Source organism: Crocodylus porosus, unplaced genomic scaffold, assembly GCF_001723895.1.
Source record: "Crocodylus porosus isolate Cpor-Errol unplaced genomic scaffold, CroPor_comp1, whole genome shotgun sequence".
Taxonomy (NCBI): domain Eukaryota; kingdom Metazoa; phylum Chordata; order Crocodylia; family Crocodylidae; genus Crocodylus; species Crocodylus porosus.
The window spans coordinates 22,089,916-22,110,844 of record NW_017728947.1 but is presented as its reverse complement, the minus strand read 5'-3'; the positions used below and the strand labels follow the sequence as shown (position 1 = coordinate 22,110,844).

The 20,929-nt window shown below is 38.2% G+C and overlaps 1 protein-coding gene across 2 annotated transcripts in view; it reads left to right on the top strand.

Annotated features, from left to right (window-relative positions):
• ELP4 (elongator acetyltransferase complex subunit 4) overlaps positions 1 to 20,344 on the top strand; it is a 251,079-nt gene extending 230,735 nt beyond the window's left edge. For both annotated transcript variants that reach the window (XM_019552041.1, XM_019552040.1), the window contains exon 10: positions 19,498 to 20,344. In XM_019552041.1, coding sequence (XP_019407586.1) covers positions 19,498 to 19,629 — 132 coding nt within the window. In that variant the 3' untranslated portion in view covers positions 19,630 to 20,344. The remainder of the gene's footprint in view (positions 1 to 19,497) is intronic.
• The last annotated feature ends 585 nt before the right edge of the window (positions 20,345 to 20,929 follow it).

Below are 20,929 nucleotides of genomic sequence, written 5' to 3'. Positions count from 1 at the left end.
TGGTTTAGCGGAGTAATACACTGAAGTAAAAATTGTGCAATGGAGACAAAAGAAACCTGTGTCCCAGTTCTGACATCAAGTTTTTGCTGTTGAGCATTTTACAAAACTAGATATTGCATTGTTCCATATGTGTATAGTAACTGCTTTTGCCAGTCTTAAAAGTCAGAGTGAAGCCACAAAATTCATTCTAACATGGGAAACTGAGCAATTAAATATTCCTGGTATGATCTATTTGAAAAGGCCACAAGAAGGTTTCTTCTGAACTTGCTTCTTTGTACAATGAAATCATTAATTATTAGAGCGTACTTTTAATTAATTGCATTGATTATATTACATTGCCTGTCCTAGTGGGAAAGACATGATTATGAGCAATATTAATCATTTATGCTCAGAAATTATTTTGATAACCTAAGGAATGACCTATATTTTGCCTTTTCCCCTAGATAGTACATTATTTGATGACAAATAATAGATAGTACATTTGATGATAATCAGATTTAGAGATTTTTAGAAGAGGGGGAGAAATAAGTAGTAAAATATTTGGCCAAGTAATAGATTTTGATATTGAACTGTTAACTTTAGCATTTGCACAAGGAAGTCAGACATTCAGGTAAGGTATAATACATGTATAATTAATTAATGTTTTGTACATGTTGTCTAATGGGAAATTTAAGTTGGTGATTCTCAACCAAGGTGCCACAGCATACTGGGGTGTCCTGATATCCTTTCTGGTATGCTGCGGGGTGCCACACAATGTTAGCACTGTTTGGTGTACAAACATGATTCACAGGATAAATCCAGATATATTTCAAAAAGGGAGCCATAGTATTGAAAACATTCTGACCTGGTGTGGTATTTCTGACTCCTTTGCAACAGAAAAAATGCTCTATTATTGTCCTATAGTTTAAAAAAAAAGTGAAAACTAAGAGCTGGCATTTTCTAAGGGTTATTCGTAATTTAACAAGGTTGAGAACCGCTGACTTCCAGAAGAAAAACTATTCCCATAAAAGGCTTAACTAACATGGAGTTAATCTCTTTTCCTGTCTCGTCTTCATATTAGTAATAATATCAGATGATTTTTTAAATTGATTAAATTATTATGTTGAATAAACTCATTGTAATTTGGTATTGAAAGTTGTCATGCTCTGGAGAGGTTGTAGAGGATGGAAAAAATGTTTTTTATCATTATACTAAACCAAAACCATTTCATATTCCTTCAGTGAATGTTTTTAAAGTGAAAACCTTTTTGTTTTCTAAGTCTCTTGTCAAAATTATGAAGCTTTAATATGTCGGTGGAGTCTATTCAAATGGAAAGAACCATTTAGATGTATTTTTCTTCAGAGCTTCATATTTTCCAGTGCTTTGGCTGTAGCCCCTGGGCAAATTCTAGCTATGTTCAAAATATTTTAATAGGGCATCTGATAAGGCTGCTTGGATATTCTGGTCTCATATAGGTTTTCTGTTTATTTCTGAGACGAAATATTTAAATCCCATTTACAAGAAATAATTATACAGAGACTACCAAACATTATGCTTTCTTGACATTTCCCCCTCCCCCAGTCTGTTTTCATGCAATGGGTCAGAACCTACATCAGTCAAGAGTCTTTGGCTGAATAGCAGCAAGCTTCTAGATCTCAGAAATGAAGTGCTCTCTCTTCAAAAGTACCTTGCCTTTCTTGAGATGAAGCAGGTTTTTCTAACTGGCTTCATTCATTCAGTATAGTCCACTGGATTGTTGACAGTTCTAAACAGTAGCAGTCTTTAAAGACCTTATTGCTTTAAAGAGACTTCTCATATCAGGGTAAAGAGAAATAAAATAGAAGCAATTGTGAGGTTAGAAATAGTTATCGATGCATCAGAATTACAACGTTATAAACATTTAAAAGAAAATAACACTTAAAATACAGTTTCGTTTTCATACAAACTAGATTTCTCCTCTTGATCTCATCTATAGAAATCTATTTAGATGTTTAAATACAGGGAAAACCCTGGGACAAATCATTAGCCTTTTTTGCCCGTTATTGTTAAAAGTTTACTTTAATCTGGGGGGAGGGGGTTGTTTTGTTTTTTTTTATTTGTTTGGGGGGTTTTGGCATTATAAACGGTTTCCAATAACTCATATTTAATTAATTATTTTGAATTAGAATTTCCATTCCACTTAAACTACTTTAAAACAAAGTTACAGTTTTGAATTAGCATGGCCCCCTTTATGAAGTAACACTTCTTTTGGTGTTTAATTGTTTTGCTCTACTAGTTTTCCCAACGGGAATTCAGCATGACTGCTTGATAAGTGATGTGATTTTTACACCCAGGATTACATAAATTATATTGATCATTGATTTTTAAAATGTTATATAGGCTTTCAGAACTAAACAAATTGATCAATACACTGGGTATTAAATTACACTGCAGTGACTTCAGATCTAATATTATCTATCCTTCAGTTCCACTGAAAAGGGTTTTCTCACTGAAGGTTTAGATAGGCCATATAAATCATGTACTGATTTTCATTGAGCATGTAAGATGTTAAAATATGAATTATGTGATTTCTATAAATACTTGAAGGCTTTAGGAACAGAACTTTCTGTATAATAGCAGTATTGAAAAGCAATTATTTTTATTGTAGGAAGGCAATGATAACAGGAATATATATAACCTCTTATGTATGACATTTTCCTTAGTTTTGTATGTAAATATAGAAGTCATCCTTGACTGTATGAAACTTTTGGCTGTTGGTGAGCTGAGATATTCAAACTGAAAACATTTACATTTTCTCTTGTTTTATGATTTATTGTGTATTTATGAACAATAATACATTGAGAATATCAGTAATATCCTGTTTTAAAAGATAAATCTGTAATGCTATATTTCTTATGCAGTATTTTTCATCTCTATAGCACATTAAGACCTTAAGTTATGAAATAATTCTGTTTCTTTAAGCATCAGAATCCTGCCAGGCAAGCTTAGAAAATACCTATAGCAAAGAAGAACTTGTCCATGCCTGTGAAACCAAAATAAAATAAGATTAAAAGCTCCAGAAAATTAGTCTGCTTCAAAAAACTGTTAAATTGTTCCTATCCCTAGAGCTTTACAAGTGTGCTAATTGTTGTATTCTGGTCATGTAAATATGTTTCTGCATAAAGTAAAGATGATTTCCTGTTACTGAAGAACTTGTAGTGTTTTGGGGGAAGGGGGTTAGAGGGCTAAATAACATACTGTAATGAATCTTCCCTTTGGGCAGCACATGCTTCAGTTCTGAATGCCCAGAAATGCTTCACAGATGTGCTAGGCTGCCTAGCAATGGGAATTTACTAATTCTCTCCAGTTTGAAAAAAGTAAATAGTTCTATTGAGCTGCTCCCAATATAAAACAACAGTACCCCTCATCTAACACTTACATTTAGTCCTATTAAAAATTCTTTCTTCATAATCAGGAACTTGCAAAACCTATAATGCTGATCTCCAGAAAAAGATTTATTCAGGGACATATTGTATGTGTGTTTTACATTGGCACTTGTACAATACAGTTCATACAGTGTGTCTCAGTGCTTCCTAGGGCAATGAACTGCATACATTGGGGGATTATGTAGGTAGACATATTGGCCATTATGTTATTAAAGTAACTTATATACAACCATAAGCAAGTAAGTATGTATATGTAAGTCTGAATATATATAGTACATATCCATGTATATATCTCATTTCTGAAACTGGTTCATGAGAAAATTTGTGACCAAAAACTTGTCATACATAAAACCAGAAAAAATCTGATGAGGCAGTGCTGGAGCAGTCTATTTCTGAATTATTGCAAGTATTTCAGAACTGCTTCTACTTTTATCCTTCATAAACAACCTACTTCTTCAAATATTGAGCTATTACACTGCAAATATTAAACAGGATAGGTAGGTTAAATATTATAAATCAAATTGGAACCTGTATACTTTGTCTGGATTATAGCAGTAGCTACCAACACTGTTAATGTTTGAGATCTCTTGATATTTCCATTACAAATGTCATTTTTCAGGATTGGTAATGCCAAGCTGTAATATTCACTTGCAGCTAAAGTAAGCAACACACATCAGTTTTGGAGGGGAGGATTTTTGTGGAGAAGAAATTTGTTGAAATACATCTGAACAGTTTTGCTAGGTTGTTATGCTTTCTCTGTGCTCCCCAGTTTAGGTTTCACCTTGGTTTTATACATCTGTCTGTCTGAGTATTACTGTAGCTTAACAAAGCACTACTTAAACTGAGGCACTGGCTTCTGTGCTCTTCTTTCCTTCATTTAATCTTTTCCTCACTCTTTACAGGTTAACACACTCCCTGCAGTGTGCCCATTTATTTTCATTTAGCTAATTCCTTCTAACAAAAAAATGGAAAAAAACTAAAAAATACACATACTCGTTGGCGTTAACATGACAGTTGCAAACCAAAATGTGTGTTAGACATCCTTCCCCTTGCCATTTGTCTGTCTTATCTGCTTAAGTTGTAAAGTCTTGAGGACAGGACGTTTCCTCTGTAATTTATACGGGTCTGCTCAACTCAAGGAGGCAGCTGGCTGATTTCATGGAGAGATCATGGGGCTGGCCACCATTTCATGGGCTGATTGCAGTGCCCTCCCCCCCCCCCGGCCTCTGACTGGCCAAGGGGCCCTGGTAGTCCTGCCGTTCACCACTGATTGGTTATAAGGGCTGTCTGACATGCTACCCTGCCCCTCACTGCTGATTCATGGAGAGGCATGGGGCTGCATGACAGGCAGTCCTCTCAGCAGTGAGAGGCGAGAGTGGCAGCCATCTTGGGCTCCCCTTCATTTGAACAGGATGCGCGGCTAGGCTGTAGTGCCATGATGACTGCTGGCTCCCTCTGGGGAGTCAGCATTTTATTTTCAGTAAGTTTGTTTTTTCCACAATGATTTCAGATTGCCCAATTTTGTGGGCAGTGCCAGATTTTCCAATTTCTGCAAAATCGTGATTTTAGTAGGCCCCTAGTCATGTGTTTCAAGAGAGCCTAGTGTAACATGGCTCTGATCGTAGTTGAAATAAAGGGTGTACAGTTTACATTTATTCTTACACTGGGTTTTGGATCGGGCACTAAATAAGCAGCTGAAGTTTCTTCTAAGACAGGGCTGTCCAACTTCTGAGAGGTATGTTGTGTGGAGCAGCACGCCTCCCCACCCCCACAACCACATTGGGCAGGTCCTTCTACTATACTGCACCAAAGCCCCTGCATCCCCTGCCCAGGCCACAGTCTTGCTTGGGGGGGAGAGGGGTAGGATGAGAAAGGAGGATATGGGGTGAGGGAACCTGGAGACCCAGGCAGCAGCAACAGGAAAGCAATGGAGGGAGTGGTACCCAGACTGGACAGCCCATTCTAAGCAATATTCAGATGGCATAAAACCAGAACAGTCAGTCCAAGTCCCTCCACATTGTAGGGGTATGCTTACAATAGGAAGGAATTTTAATTAGATTATAAAATAGAGCCAGTACATGGCAGCATACATGAGAGCAGCCTTGTCACTTTTCTAAATTTTGCTGATTACAGACGTATCTTTGATTTTCCAAAGGATGGGGAAGTGCAAATCTTTGTCACCTTTATTTGCCTCTCCTCTCTCCTCAGCTGTAGTCAAAGACACTGTTTAGATAACTGTCCAGTGTTTAATTGCTGGTTACTTGAGGTGGTTGACTACTGTCAAAACAAGCAAACATCCACTTAGATTTTTTAAATGAATTACCTTCACTGTCTTAAATCTCTTTGAGTTTCATTTTCCACAAAACTGAGATAATTAAATTTTATCAGTACAGATGGTTTCAGAAAGATTTACAAAATTGCATGAGCCAATGTTTGCAGAAAGCAACTTTTAAATTGTGACACAGGAATTCACACTTGAAGTACATGCATACTCATTTAGTCTGAGAACAGAAACAATGCCATGTGGCTTATCTGACTAAGCCAACACAACTTGCATTGAATTGTTAAATGTTTTAGATATTAGCGTATCACTTCCCTAAAGCATGTACTCTGCAAAACTGCATTAAAGAGACAGAGTAAATATTCAGTACTAATAATCAAGACTCAAAGAGTAAGTTTTAGGTATAAAAGGGATTTTACTAAATTTACTGTGAAAAGAAATGTTTCCATGAATGTTTCCAGTTCCAGTTGGGGATCCTTTTGGTCATTTCTTAAGCTTTCTTTTACAGTACTAGAACTTAACAAAAATGCTTCAACTTTAGAAAATGTAAGAAAAGTTTTGATATTAATATGGTAAATGTGTTCATTTTAACATGAGATGGTCATAATCATGAATACATGTAGTTCAGTTATAATTGCCTAAAAAGTAAAAATGAAATTAGTAGTTGTGTAATCCCCCAAACTATATAATGCACTTCACTTTAAAATCCACTTAAAAACAAAACATTTACCAGCAAAACATTTAAAACAATACTATTCCCTAGGTTTTAGATAATACATTCAACAATATAACTTAAAAAAATAGAAATAGAGTGTGGACCTGACAGTAACATGGTTGCTCCCTGACTTATTTTAAATATTAATAACATTGTGATGTGGACAGGATCACAGCAGTTGAGTTTAAAAATAGGTCTCTTCAGACATTTAAGCCCATAAGGGCATGGTTTGATGAGGTATGCACAACATTTCATTACATATAATTAGGTCTGGTGTTAGCTGTGTTCTAGCTCCATCTTAGGATTTAATGAATAATTTCAGACCAAATAGGGCCTGAATATGATAGCCTGACCCTTTTATAACACTGAAGTGAGAGTTTGGAACTGTTTCCACAATAATGTGAAGACCTTACTTTTCTGTCATTTAAAAGTAAGCTCAAATTAGGTATTAAGTTTCTCAGTCAGTATGGCATTAGCAAAGATTTACATTTTATTCAGCATGACATTATGGGCATTTTTACACATGCTCCAGGGGTGGAGGAGCACACTTTAATTAGAGCGGCTCTGAGAGCCGCTCTATTTAAAGTGCTGCAGCATCACGTGTATTAGCATCCCCGCTCTGATACATGGGACACTGATGCACGAGACACGGAGGCTGACTTGAACATGGTAATTACCATGTTCCCACAGACTCACTGCTCCACTGCACTGTAATTACAGTGTGTTGGAGCAGCCCTGCAGCATGTCTACAGGCACCATATAAGATGCAAGGTGTTAAAATTCTTATATTCACATAAATGTTGTTATATTTCTTAGCGGCCCTTATCTCATAAAAATATAACAAAACTCTCCATAATGTGCAAATGCAATGCATTCTAAGTGTACGTGAAAAATTTGGCCCAAACAACAAAAAGCCAGTTTGACAGCAACCTCTGTACTACATCTTTTATGAAAATTGCTTTCTCCCCTAAAGAAATAGCAATTATTTAACTGCATATTGGCTGTATTTGTACTAACTAAAAAAATTATAATACAATTTGAAAAAAAAACAGATACTTCTATTGTATTTGCTGAGAGAGGTGGACCTGGAGGCAAGTCAATAAATACTAGTTTTTGTCCAATAAAATATGCTCCTGAGATGCATAGCTTATTATGAAGTTTTTGTCCATTTTACAGCTAGAGCAATTAGAAGTGCAAAATGCAACACATGGGACATCTTGCAAAGTTGTTCATTCAAGAGCACTTTCACCACACAAACAAATATCACATGAGGGCCTTTAAGCTGTGGCTAAAGGCATAGCAGAACATCAGTAGCATAATATAGCCAAAAACTGGAATGGTCTGTTTCATTTAATTGAAGGTATGCCAAATGTTACTTACTGGCACAGTCTGCACCGTAAAATGTTTCCAAATGCAATATACTACATTGAACTGCTGTACTACATGTATTTTATCAGGGTGTAGAGAATATTGAGCAAACTATTTATTTTTATTAATTTATTTATATTATTCATATGCTGACCTTCCTAAGAAAGGCTCGAGGCAACTTATAGCAAGAGAAACACAAACAGAACCTAGCATCATTTTGTTATGAAAAATATCGATTAAAAAGGGATTGAAAAATTAGTTGTTTTTTTAGACTATTTGGATAAGTAATCTAGAGATGTTGCATCAAAACCACAGAGCAGAGGTTTAAAAATTAGATGGGGCATGTGTATTATTATAATGCAAGGGGAAACATTATTTTTTAGGACATACTAAGTAGGTGGAATGAAAGCCAAATGACGTATTGGAATCAAGGAATATGAATGTATCTAATGAAAAACTGGGTGCCATAGGGGGTTTAATATGTTTAACATGTGATGATGTTATGCCTAAAAGAGCCAGCTTCTGTCTGGAGTTAAGGATATGTCCTCTCTGTATGTTGTGATCGTGATCTTTTCTTTTGATTGAATCTATGTATTTTTGGATGGAAATATTTAGTGCTTTGTTTCTGTAAGAAGTACAGGATTTACATTTCCATATTAAATTTCAGAAGTTTTGAACTGTCTTTATGTGTATAAGTTACCACCATACAGCTCAAAACATGAAAGGACTCTAACTTGCTTCTATATGAGCAGTTTTACATTTTTGATCTTTTATATTTTACATACTTTCTTCAGACCTGAGTGTTTCCAGCCAGCCAATGTGTACTCATCACAAACTCTAAATCATAGATCATGGACAGGCTTTTGTTTCTACCAGTAAGAATTTATCAGAAATAAAACAGAAGTAGAAAAATATCCTGGAAGCTGAAGTGTACATACGTCCTAACCCCATGGCTGGAGAGCTACACAGGCAAGCTCTTGAGTGAGGAGACACCAGTGGGCTGCTCGCTGGGCCCCTCCTACCCTTAGGGGAGCCCATTATTAGACAGCTTATCCTCTTCCCTGCCTACCAGTAGGTAGCCTCATGGGTTTTAAATTGTCTTGTCTGCATTCCAGATAAGCCAGGAGGTACGAGCATCCATTCTCACAGAAACATTCTCACAAGAGAGATCTTCCAGTGACATCTGGAAGGTCTTCTCTCAGAGAAGATGCATTTCCCCCAGGACAAATTGCATGACTGCTTGCATCTTGTCACTTCTACCAAGAGAATGGTGATTCTCCCAGTAGAAATTCTGGGTATTTATAGATGTGCTCCCAGGGGTGGGGCACTTTAATAAGTGCAGCTCTGAGAACCGCATTAATTAAAGCACCCATAGTGTCACATGTATCAGTGTCCCCACACTGAAAAGTGGTGGTGGAGCACTTTGAACTAAATCTTGTTGAATGAGCTTTAGTTTAAAGTGGCCCGCTGCCATTTTTCAGTGTGGGGATGCTGATACACGTGACTGGAATCTGCTGGAGCATAGCAATTACCGTGCTCCAGAAGACTTGATTAATCGAGTCTGCTTTGACACACTGTAGTGCATCAGAGCAGCCTCCCTGCACGTGTATAGGAGCATATAATGCCTGTACTTATCCATAGTTACTTGGCTGGCTTTCATTAAGACATAGCTGGAAAATTCATGTGGGTTCATTAGTGTGACTTAAGTAGCCCAAAAAAGTGAAAGTACAGACCTCTATGTCTGTGTTATATTTGTGTTAGGCAGCAATGCAGATCTGAAACTAAAAAACATTACTAAAGGTATTGGAGCCTGAGAGCCTGGCTAGAAGGTGGAAAAAAATAAAGAACCTTGAATGTTTTCCTCTGGAATCCCTGACCTGTTCTGTGGCAGTGTGTACAAATTAAGATGTCTTACATGAATGGTGCTGCTGAAGAAATATCAGCTGGGAAGCGAAAAATACTTGCAATGAAATATAGCATAAAGAGACTTTTAGAAGAGAAGAACTGAATCTGTGCTCTTTAAGAATGCCGTAACAGAAACTAGAATTTTTAATAGTCATTTTTTTTTTAATTTCATGCGTGCTTTGAAAATATTGTGTGCTGATTTGTGCATCAGTGAAACTCCATTTGTTCATCTCTGCTTTGACTTGTTAATATACAGCTGTGTCTGAGTTATAACTGCACCAAGTTACCTAGCCTTCCTCTCCTCCAAAGAGAGCTACATCATAGTTAGACTGCCTGCAAGTCCCTGGACCTGGGAAGCTCTTTCTTGTTGGGTTGGGTCATTAATGGAACTGCAGAAGTGAAGCTTACTGAACACTTGGCATGAATTTTACTTTGTAGCCTGCAACACTTACGAAGAAACAGGGTTGAAATCCTGAAATTGTTCAAGTCACTGGCAAAATTCCCATTGACTCCAGTAGGCTGAGGATTTAACCTTGGAGCGCAATGACTAGACTCTCACCCATTTCTTGCAACATCATAAACTAAGCAAAGTAGATATAATCCTACTGTATAGCGCTCAAGGCAGTTGAAGAACTCTGCCATTGTGGTGTTCATTGCAGGATGAGGGTCTTAAAAGGTTCAGAAAGAAGAGTTTCTTCTAAATTGATACTGAACAAATGTCTTATGCATGATTATTTGGGATATATCATTCTCCAAAGGTGTCATCTTTCAGTTGGGGTAATTGCTAATATATGATTCTACAGTTTCAACAATTTAAATGTTCAAGGCAAATGTTGGTAGAATAGAATTGTCCACAGATCTGTAGCAATCTCTTTCAGCACCTGGGGCACAGAGGGAGGAGGATATTATTCAGGCTACTGAGAAGGTGGGGAGCAGCATCTTACCTAATGGAGCTGTCCACAGGCGGCAGCTGCTGCTGCTGTGGTTGCTCCTGTAGCAGCATGGGGTTGGGCTACTGCAGCTGACAAATAGGCAGTGATTCAGGCTCCCAGGGGTCCTCCTGGCGCCCTGTACTTTTTCCCCGCCACCCTGGGGCCACACAGCTGTGCCTCCCATGACAAAGCCTTCTATAGAAGGGCATAGTTCTACCTCCTGCTGTCTCCCAGATACACTGCTGGGTGCAGGGTCTGTGCCTGCCTGGTTCCTGCCCCTGCTGTGGCAAAGACTCCTAAGGAGAAGGGGCCACGTTGGTGTCCCCTCTAAATCAATGACCTGCTCACCCTAGTTATTCTGCTGGAATTGCTAGCCGTAGTCTCCTTATTGAGCTCATATTGGGTCATTTGCCTCCCTACAGTTCTACTGCATGTTGAATTTGACAGAAGAAGTTTCACTTCCTGTCTTACCTTTTTATAATGTTTAGTGCAATTCATAGTTACGGATTTCACCTGGTATTATTAAGTGTCCCATAAGGTAATCCTAGAAGTGTGTATATGAATGGCTGCTGACAGATGGGGAAGTAACAGGAGACTCTGAGACAACTTTAGTTAGTAGGATAGGCAGTGATCTTAATGCAGCACTAGCCTCTCTCTTCAATTTCCTTCTACCACACAACACCTGAAACTCTGTCACTTTTACTTCCCATGAATCAAATCCTGCATCTTTTAGTGACTTCAAATGATTGTGAGACATAGAGTTTCATAAAATGATTTGTTTTGACCAATTTTGGGGTCACAGACCCAGATAGGTAGAAAACAGCTGTTGAGTTTCTTGTCTGCTTACCTCCCTACCAAAAAATTTCGGTTGTGGTATTAAAAGCTAACTGTAATAGTTAGCCAGTATAACTATGTTAACTTCACTGGAGTTGCTCCTAATTTGCCATGGTGTAATAAGAAGGTGCTCAGACCTGATGAGTTTCAGTGATTTTGCATCATACATGTGATATCATGTTCTTTCTTTATAATAATATAAGTAACTTGCAGTAAGTACCAAAATTGGTAGCAGTGATCATGAGTAATCTGAACACAAATAATAATCTGAATAATCTGAACTTTGTACTTTATATATATTATGGTAATTACATTACTATAAATTTCTCTATATAGCTAAAAGAACGTTCCCAGAGAGACTGTGTGTGCATGCATGTGTGAGATGATCCTACAGCCCTCAAAGTAATTTTATGAAATGGACTTATGACTTAAATGTTCTCAAACTCTATGACTGTGAAATGTCTTAGCTAATTAAAAAGTATTATGTTTCATTATAGATCATATCACTGTTATTGATGTTTTTTCAAAGTTGAAAAAATAAATTAATAAACAGAATTTTTAAAATACCTATGCAACTAGCAAAAGATTTTAAAGATAAAAGATTTTATAAATGTCAGCCAGAAATGAAAGACCAGGGAAACTGTGGGTACAGTGTTCAATAGTGAGGATTCGCTATTAACAGAAGATTCAAAGGCAGTGCTACTCAATGATAACTTTGGCCAGTCTTCAAAAAAAAAAATACCACAAACGAATACCTAGCAAAATTAACATAAACAAGGGGGAAAGGGCTTCAGATCACAATAAATAATGAGTGTAGGCCAAGTTTTTGAAAATTTTGAATTAATGCAAACCAGGATGGCCTAACAAAATTCATCCCAGGTGTTAAAGAAACTAGCTAAAGAAATTGCAGAGCCACTGCATTAATATTTGAAAAGTCATGAATGACAGTTAAGGTCCCAGAGGACTGGAGAAGAGCTAACAAAGTGCCCACCTTTAGAAGGGGAGAAAAGGAGGATGGGACACCTGGCAAAGTCTTCCTTTAGCCTGACTTCAACACCTGTGAAGTTACTTGAGCAAACTGCAAGACAGTTAATTTGTATCCACCTATAGGAGGAAGTGGTGATCACTAGCCACCAACATGGATTTGTTAAAAGCAAATCATACCAAAACAACTTGATTTCCTATTTTGATGGAATAATTAGTTTGACAAACAAAGGGAATACAGTAGACATGATATACTAGGATTTTGCAAGTTTTTGGTACAATCTCACATGATAGCATTCATAAGTAAACTGGGCTAAATAGAATTATTGATACATAATTGGCTTATTTGCAACCCAACAGTTACTATAAATGAATCAGAATGGCAAGAGATTTCAAATGGGGCTCTACAGGGGCCTCTCCTGGATCCAGTGCTGTTTAACATTTCTGTTAATGATTTGGATGTAAGAATAGAGAGCTTCTTGACCAAGTCTGCAGATGACACAAAACTGGGAGGAGTTGCAAATACTGTGGACAATAGGATTAGAATTCAAAAATATCTTGATAAATTGAAGAACTGGGTTACAAGCAATAAAGTGAAATTCAGGACAAATATAAGCTGCTACATCTTGGGGAAAAAAGCAACTATATAAATACAATATAAAGAATAATTAGCAAGGCAACAGTGCTGCTGAGAAAGATCTGGGGGGGTTGGTGAGGTCCCAGACTTGATATGAGTCAGAAATATAATGCAGTTGCAAAAAAATTGCACTTTGGGCTGCGTTAACAGGTATATTCCATGAGAGACATGGGAGGTGATAGTACCACTCTGCCCAGTGCTGGTTGGGCCTCCACTGGAGTACTGGTGCATAGTTCTAGACATTTTAAGAAGGATGTAGAGAAAATGGAGAGGGTCCAGCAAAAAACAAGAAAGATCATAAAGGGATTGGAATGCAGATCATACAAGGAAGGGTTGAGAGAACTGGGTGGATTTAGTTTGGAGGAAAGAAGAATAAGGGGGAAGGAGAGAGCAGGTTTTTAAGTCTTCAAAACACTTGCATAAAAAAGAGGGAGAACAACTGTCCTCCTTTGCCACAGAGAGAAGGATACAAAGCAATGGACTTGTATGGCAGCAAAAAAGATATACATTAAATATTGGTGGGGGGGACTTTCTTAGTATCAGAAAACTAGAATAATAGAACACCTTGCCCAGGAAAGTTGTAGAATCTTTTTAACTGGAGATTTTCAAGAAGAGTCTAGGATGGCTGAGGAATTATACATCCTGCATTCATACAAGGGGTTGTACTAGATGACCCTTGAGGTTTCTTCCAACCCTATGATTTTATGATTCTGTATTAAAGCAGTAAAATCTATTATTTCACCTGTGACTTCCATGAAAGAAGTGTAAATGCACTACAGTTTTACCAGAGAGTCTTTGTTGTGCAGAGACCACAAAAATGGAAGTGAGGTGTTTGTTTATTTGTATTACAGTAGCATCTAGATACCACAGAGCTTTCTTTTCTAGGCTCACTTCATTGTTCTGCTACTTACTTTTTTCTTCTATGTCTGGGAGGTTTTTTATGTCTTCAGATCAGCGGTGGCATCAAGCCTGCAGGGGAGCGTGGGGGAAGTGGAGCTTGAGTGTTCCAAGCGTTGGAGGGTGTGTGGCTCTGAGAGCAGAGGTGGCACCTGGCTCAGAGTAGGGGCAGGGAGATGTGGTTCCAGGAGTGAGGAGGGGGCACCATTCTGAGAGTGGAGGTAGGGGCAGCAGTCTTACCCATGCAGGAACTCCCAAACAGTCCCCCTCTGAGCTGCTGCTGCTGCAGCTTCATACTCTACTCTCTGCAGCTGTTGCTCTTAAAGCAGCAGCCAGGGACTCATTTGGTATTCCCAGTATAAGTAACCTATGGAGCTGCTCTTGCCATCAGGGAATGGAGTCTACAAGAGTGGGGGTGATTCTGCCACCCCTCCTAACTTGGTGCCCGGTATGGGTGCCCTTCTCACCCACCCCTAGTTATACTACCTCAGATTAGATATCTGTATGTTCGGTCATTATGTCCACTGTGTGCTGTCACCATGTCTACTGACTGACATTCGTTCATATGTCCGTGAATTTCAAAAATCCTTATAATTAACTGAGACCTAGGCTATGCTATAAAAGGTTTACTGGTTTAGCTGTATTGGCAAAGCCTCTTAAGGCCGTTCTGTTGGCAGAAGGGAGGGAATTACCATATGCTTTATATCAGTTGCCCAATTAAAAAAGGTGTACCAGCAAAAGCTCTGGTATACTAATATAACTGTCCACACTAAAGCTTTTATAACCCCTCTTCACATAATTTTGAGCTAAAATATTCTGTGTTGTTCTGCCTCCAGCTGAATTTTTTAGAGAATTTCAGCCAAAATGGTTCAATCATTTCTGAGAATGAGACTAGGGGGAATGTATTCTGGTAACTTTTTGAAAACCTCTGTTTCCCTCATGCTTTGAAATTGGGCTGGGGGAGAGTGAGGCCTTTGTATGAGGAATGTACTTTTTGCTGTCCCTGTGAAAATCTGGCCAATTCTGGGCAAGTTCAAAGCCTCCGGAAAAAAAAATCACACTTCACACTTGCTCAGTAGCAACCTTCTGTAAGTTTGGCTCTTTTTTTTCACACTGAATTTGCCTCAGCCCACAGCTGAGCAAGATTTTCCTTGGGATGTGTCAGATTTAGGTACAGGAACCTGATCTCAGAGCAAAGAAGAAAAAAGCTGCTAGGAAAAAAGTGACTGAAGAAGGAAGCTACATCATTTGAATTGAGAAAGGAAAAGAGCTTCACTGGCAAATGAGATTAAAGACAGTAGATTGTGATGAGGAAATGGGAAGGAGAAAATGGGACTGGAGTGTGGTGGGAAGGAGCATGAAACTGGGACTGGGTTGGGGAAAGATTGGGACTAGTCAGGATACATATAGAGAATGGGACTTGGAGCAACTGCAACAGTCAGAGGAGGAAATAGGGCAGAGACTCAGTGCCAACCAGTGAGGGAGACTGGGACTAAGAACAAGTAAGGTGGGGAAAAAATGAAGGGTAAAGGGTAAGGGGAGAGCAAGTTGGCAAAGAACTAGAGGAGGGAACTAGATGTGACTTGGGGAGTAATGAATAGGAGGTGACACATTGAATAAGAAGCTCGGGAGGGAATTTGGGACAGGAGACAGAGGAGATAGACAAAGGAGGGGAACTGGGGACCAGGGCTAGTGGAGTAATAGCTCAGATGGGTGCTGAGAAGTGGAATTAGCTGAGAAGCAGGACTGCAGCCTGGGACAAGGAGTACAGAGTGATAAGACTAGGATCTGTTTGGTAAGAAGACTGGGTGTAGGATGAGACCCCTGTGGAAGAGAGACTGGGACTCCCTAAATGAATGAAATGGGACTGGGGCAAGGAGATGAAGAACAGGACAAGGACTAGTTGGAAGAGGCAAAGCAAAAAGGGTTACATTTAGGGTAGGGAAGAAAGTCTGTGCCCACTGATGTATCCTGCCAGAAGCTGGAATAGAAAGCATGTTCCTGAGTCTCACCATTTCTCAGATCAGCAAATCTCTCTAAAACCCACTAGTAAATTCTCTCATTTTTCTGGTCCATGTAGATGATAATCTACTGCTGCTATGAGCTACTTTGTTAGTTTAAGTGACAGAAGTCTCTGCATTGATTCTAAAAGTTACAACCCTGCTGTGATGACCCATATTTATGTCAAGTTACATTTATGTAATGTTACATGAAGGACTTTGTTTTATTGATTAATTTTTTTAAAAGTCTGAAATTACATGTGCATGTTCATGCATGCACACACTGACACCCATGTCATAGGATCATTAAAAGGTTTGCAGTCAAACATTCAAAAGCTAGGAAGGGCCTGGATTTAGGTTGCCTTTACAACCTGAATTAAACCTACTCCTTCATAGGTGTTACGATAGAGTCTGAAATTGTGTGCTCACATACAATTTTTTCCACATGGCCCCTGCACCATTCATTGCAAAGGATTGGCTTACTTGGGGGCTGAAGGAGTTATGTATAATGAAAGGGGCTATCTGAAGGGCCCCTATGTAGTTGAAAAGTGTGTAGTCTAAGGCATGGGATTGCAGGAAGTGAGACGATCTCATTGTTAAACTACCTGAATGATGCCCTGGAGAATTGGATTCTATCCACACTGCTGCTGCAGAGTTCCTGTGTGTGGTACTACCACATCACTTGAAACAAATTTTCACCTGACCTAATTGGATGTTCCTAATTTTTTAGGGTGTCTGCCTTGAAATCATGTGGTATACTTAGTTTTTCAAGGTAACATGTATAGAAAATATGCAGTTAGTACTTACTGGGAGACTAGATAGCTCAGAGCAGCATTATTTTGCTGGAGAATCTTTTTCCTATATGTCATGAGTTTGAATCCAGTGCAGGTTAACAGGAAATAAAGTTGTTTCCCTATAATGCACTATTGGTAGTTCCTGTATGAGATGAGTGTGCTTGACTATGCACTGAATTAGAGAGACTTGGCAAAGAAGCCAGTAATGGAGTAAGAATGGAGATTGTGCTACCCCTGTCTCTCATAGAGGAAGTCTCCTCTCTTGGCACCAAATGAGGTCAGAAGCATGCTAGCAGTGTTTTCCCATATCTCCCATATGTTGGAAGTTCTTTTGCCCTTTCAGCTCCAGTTGTGGCACAGCAGCTAGTGTCAACTGACTTTCCACTCATGTGCCTCCCTTTCCAGGATGAGCATGGGTGAGGGGACGGTAGACCAGGAAGGGCTACAGCTGATTCAGTTCTTCTGTCCTGCTTTAGAGTTATCAGAAAGCCCTAATGCAGAAGGACCTTGTGCATATGCCACAGTCCTTCCTGGCCTGGCTGTGTAGCAGGCACATAGGGCAGTTTTACCTGGAAGTATTGTCACCCAATTGAGAAGAACTGAGGTAAGCTGAGGCAGCACCAGCAGTTGTTCTCAACCAGAAATGTCGCCACATTCAAGGAAGTCGTGGAGGGTGCCCTGACTGAAAGGGTTGGGAACCACTACACTAATACTACCTGCAATTTACAGTAATATAATACACAAATCCTTAGTTGTCATTATCATTGTCACTGGAGAGTGTGTAGTATATAACTGCACCCATACATGCACCCATACACGCAGTATTTTAGCAGTAGGACCCATTACTCTAGGAATACAGACTTTTGACTCTCCTTGTAACACATGCATTGCTTCCTGTTTCCTTGAAGAACACATACTCCAAAACAGTCTTTTATTTCCCTACCATAAATCGCTTTTAGCGACTACCAAACTCACGAGCTAATAATAGTACTAGTAGATTAATCAAAATAATTGTAATAGGCAAATAGGTTACCACCAGTTGCACAATTCCACAGCCTGACAAGTCTAACAATCAGTTTTTATGTTTTAAAGAGGTAAGGATTTTTTGGGAGTGATATCTTTTATTGGATCAACTATATGGTTGAGATAAAAGCTAGACAAACTTGTGAATGCATGGCATTTTAAAGAACGTGCAAGGCATTTTCCATTGGCTTTCCTGCGTCTGTAAAGAAATATTTAAAAATGTCAAGGAGAAATAGAATAAAAGGAAGGTTTCTCTATTTAAATGTTACAACATAAAAAGTATAAAAAGATAGCGCAGACAAACATGCATACATCTTTAGCAGGGTTTGTGGATGCTGCTAGTGTAACTTCACTGTCATTGCTATATCCCATTGTCATCAGAACTATAAATTTAAGCAGGAGATCTATACAAAGAGACATTTCCCACTATTAGATTTTATTCTTTCAAAATGCCAATTTTAAAAATCACTTCACTCTAAATATAAAACTCTTTTCTGTTTGGCTGTGATGTATCCTTGTACTTTACTCTCACCCAGAAAGTAAGTTGTAATTCACAAAATAAGCAGTAATGGTACAGCATTGCTCTAAAAGTACCTTAGTGCACACTTCTCATTTGAAATAATACTTTGAACAGGAGTTAAAGCATTTGTATTTAATACAGTGGGAAGATAATACCTAGTTTCTTGAGCAGGAACTTCATGATTAGATAAACCATGAAATCCCTGCCTCAATTTCTTCATCTCTAAAATGGATTTCATAGTTTTTTCTAAGGAGATTGCAAAGTTAAATTCATTAAATATTGTATGAGTGTGTAAGAATGTGCTGTCAGACTCACCCCAGGCCAGATCCAGGCCTTGAGGCCAGATCTGCAGGACCAGCAGCTGCAACAGCTACAGGTCTGGCAGTGGCAGTAGGGGTTCAGTGGCAGGGCCAAGTGGCCACAGGGCAAGGAGGGCTGTGTCAGAACAGCTCTTGCTTGCTCTCCCCACTCCCTCTGCCACCGGTGACTTTATCCAGTGAGGCTCAGGGCCCGAACTTTTCAGTAGGCTGCACTCCCCTATTGGCTCTGCCCCCAACTTTGGTAGCCTGACAGGCTGGATAGAGCAGTATTGCAAGCTACATGTTTGACAGCCCTGTGCCATAGGAATGCAGAGTACTATCATTGTCAATTATTAAGATCTGGCAGTCAAGTATGGGAATAGAAAATTCTTTAAGCTTCTAATGTAGTATTACAATTAATTTGACTTTTCTTCTTCAGTTACGTATTGTTTCCTTTTTCAGACTCAGCCACTATTTATGTACATAGCACTGGAGATAGTAAATATATTTATGTTGTAATGACATGTCCATTAAAGGGATCGGTCTTACTGTTGATATTCAGGAAACCTTTACTTTAAGAAATGAAGGATTGGGACCACAGTTTAGCAATCTTGAATGTTCACTCAGGAAATGTTCGTGACAAACATTTTAATCCAGTCTGCAGAATCACAGTATGTTGTAGGATATCATTAGCAATGCACAGGACTGTTTGAATATCAATCTGAGAAACTTCCTAAAAATTAATTGACATGTGAGAGTAAATGTTGGTCAGCAGGGAATAGGCATACATTTTGAAATATGCTATTTAAAGTAAATTAAATTAAAATTATTCTCTTTCTCTCTCTCCTCTCGCTCTCTCTCTCTTTCTCCCTGCTCCCTCCCCCCTGAAAATCTCCTGCCACAGCGACTGCATTTGCCTCCAGACTTGTCAGACACAGTGAGCCGCTCAAGCAAACAGGATCTGGCAGAATCCGCCAAACTGCTGAGCTCAGGATGTGGTGCTATGGCCATGGGCAAGAAGCACCTGGACTTCTAGTGATTTCTACTTAGCAGTTTCACTCAGATTTATATGACACTCTAATTATGACTGCTAATGACTTATATAAATATTTTTCTTAATGATTTGACCCAGCAGTCCTTAAAAATGCACATTATAAGATAGTGCCTCATTTTCTCATTCTGATTTCTTTGGACACATTTGCAGATTTTAGGTTTGGGTTTGTTTGGGTTTTTTTAAATATTTACAACATAGGTTTTGTTACATTAGCAAATGATGACTTTATTCCCAACTGAAATAGAATAATACTTTTGTTCTTGTCACAAAAAATTAAAATGTCTTTTGCTGTTAAATTTCAAGATGTATTACCAAACAAAGCCAACTGTGATGTGTTATCACAAGTAAACTAATCTGTTTAAAAGGATTTGTATCAAGCATGTAATATAAATGTGAAATACAATTTTCTTTAATTAACATAAATGGAGGTAAAGCAGTCATTATTAAATGTTGTTTAAAAGGCAAGTGTCAATTTTTTTAAAAGCTCATTTTGTATATTTGAAAATATAATTGTTAAGACTAAAAATGGGTTACATTATTTTATCAACTATGTAAGTGTTTAGAAGTAATGCTTTAGAGGATTTCATGTGTTTTAATATGTCAATAATTAAATTGATGAAGAAAGAATTTCTCCATAGTAAGAATACATTATAGATAATTAGTTTGCCTTATGGGTTAATAAATGTATTAAAATGCACTTGAGTGGAATTTACTAAACATAGAAAAAAGAATTGATTTCCTTATGTGGTTCAAAACAGTAATCCTAAACAATTGAAGTCAGCACTATGAAATTATGTCAACAGACATAATTCAAGATTGAAATTCAAACTGACAGCTACATTAATGCTAGAAAACCAGAAGAGCGCATTGGAGCTTGTGGAAGAGCATCAGAGAATGCTTGTCTAAAACAGAGCAGAAATAAAACTAATTCAGGTTTCTTTGCCATCATATACACTGTTTGTGAACTTATGAATATTTTCGGGGGGGGTGTATACTTACACATATACCTCCAAATAGAAAACTATTACAGATTTTTAAACATCTCCTATATATGACTTCGTATCTGGAATACCAGGCAGTGTTGACCTGTAAATTAAACTGTTTTGTATTATTTATTATGAAGCTGATGTCCATTTCAAAAGGTAGTATATTGTCCTCCATTGAACTTTCAAATCAACCATCTCAAAGATTATATTACAGTTTCAACACTCAGTCTTTATAATAGGATACAATATGGATATATTGGAAATTGACTCTTCAAAGAACATTTTAATCTAATGCA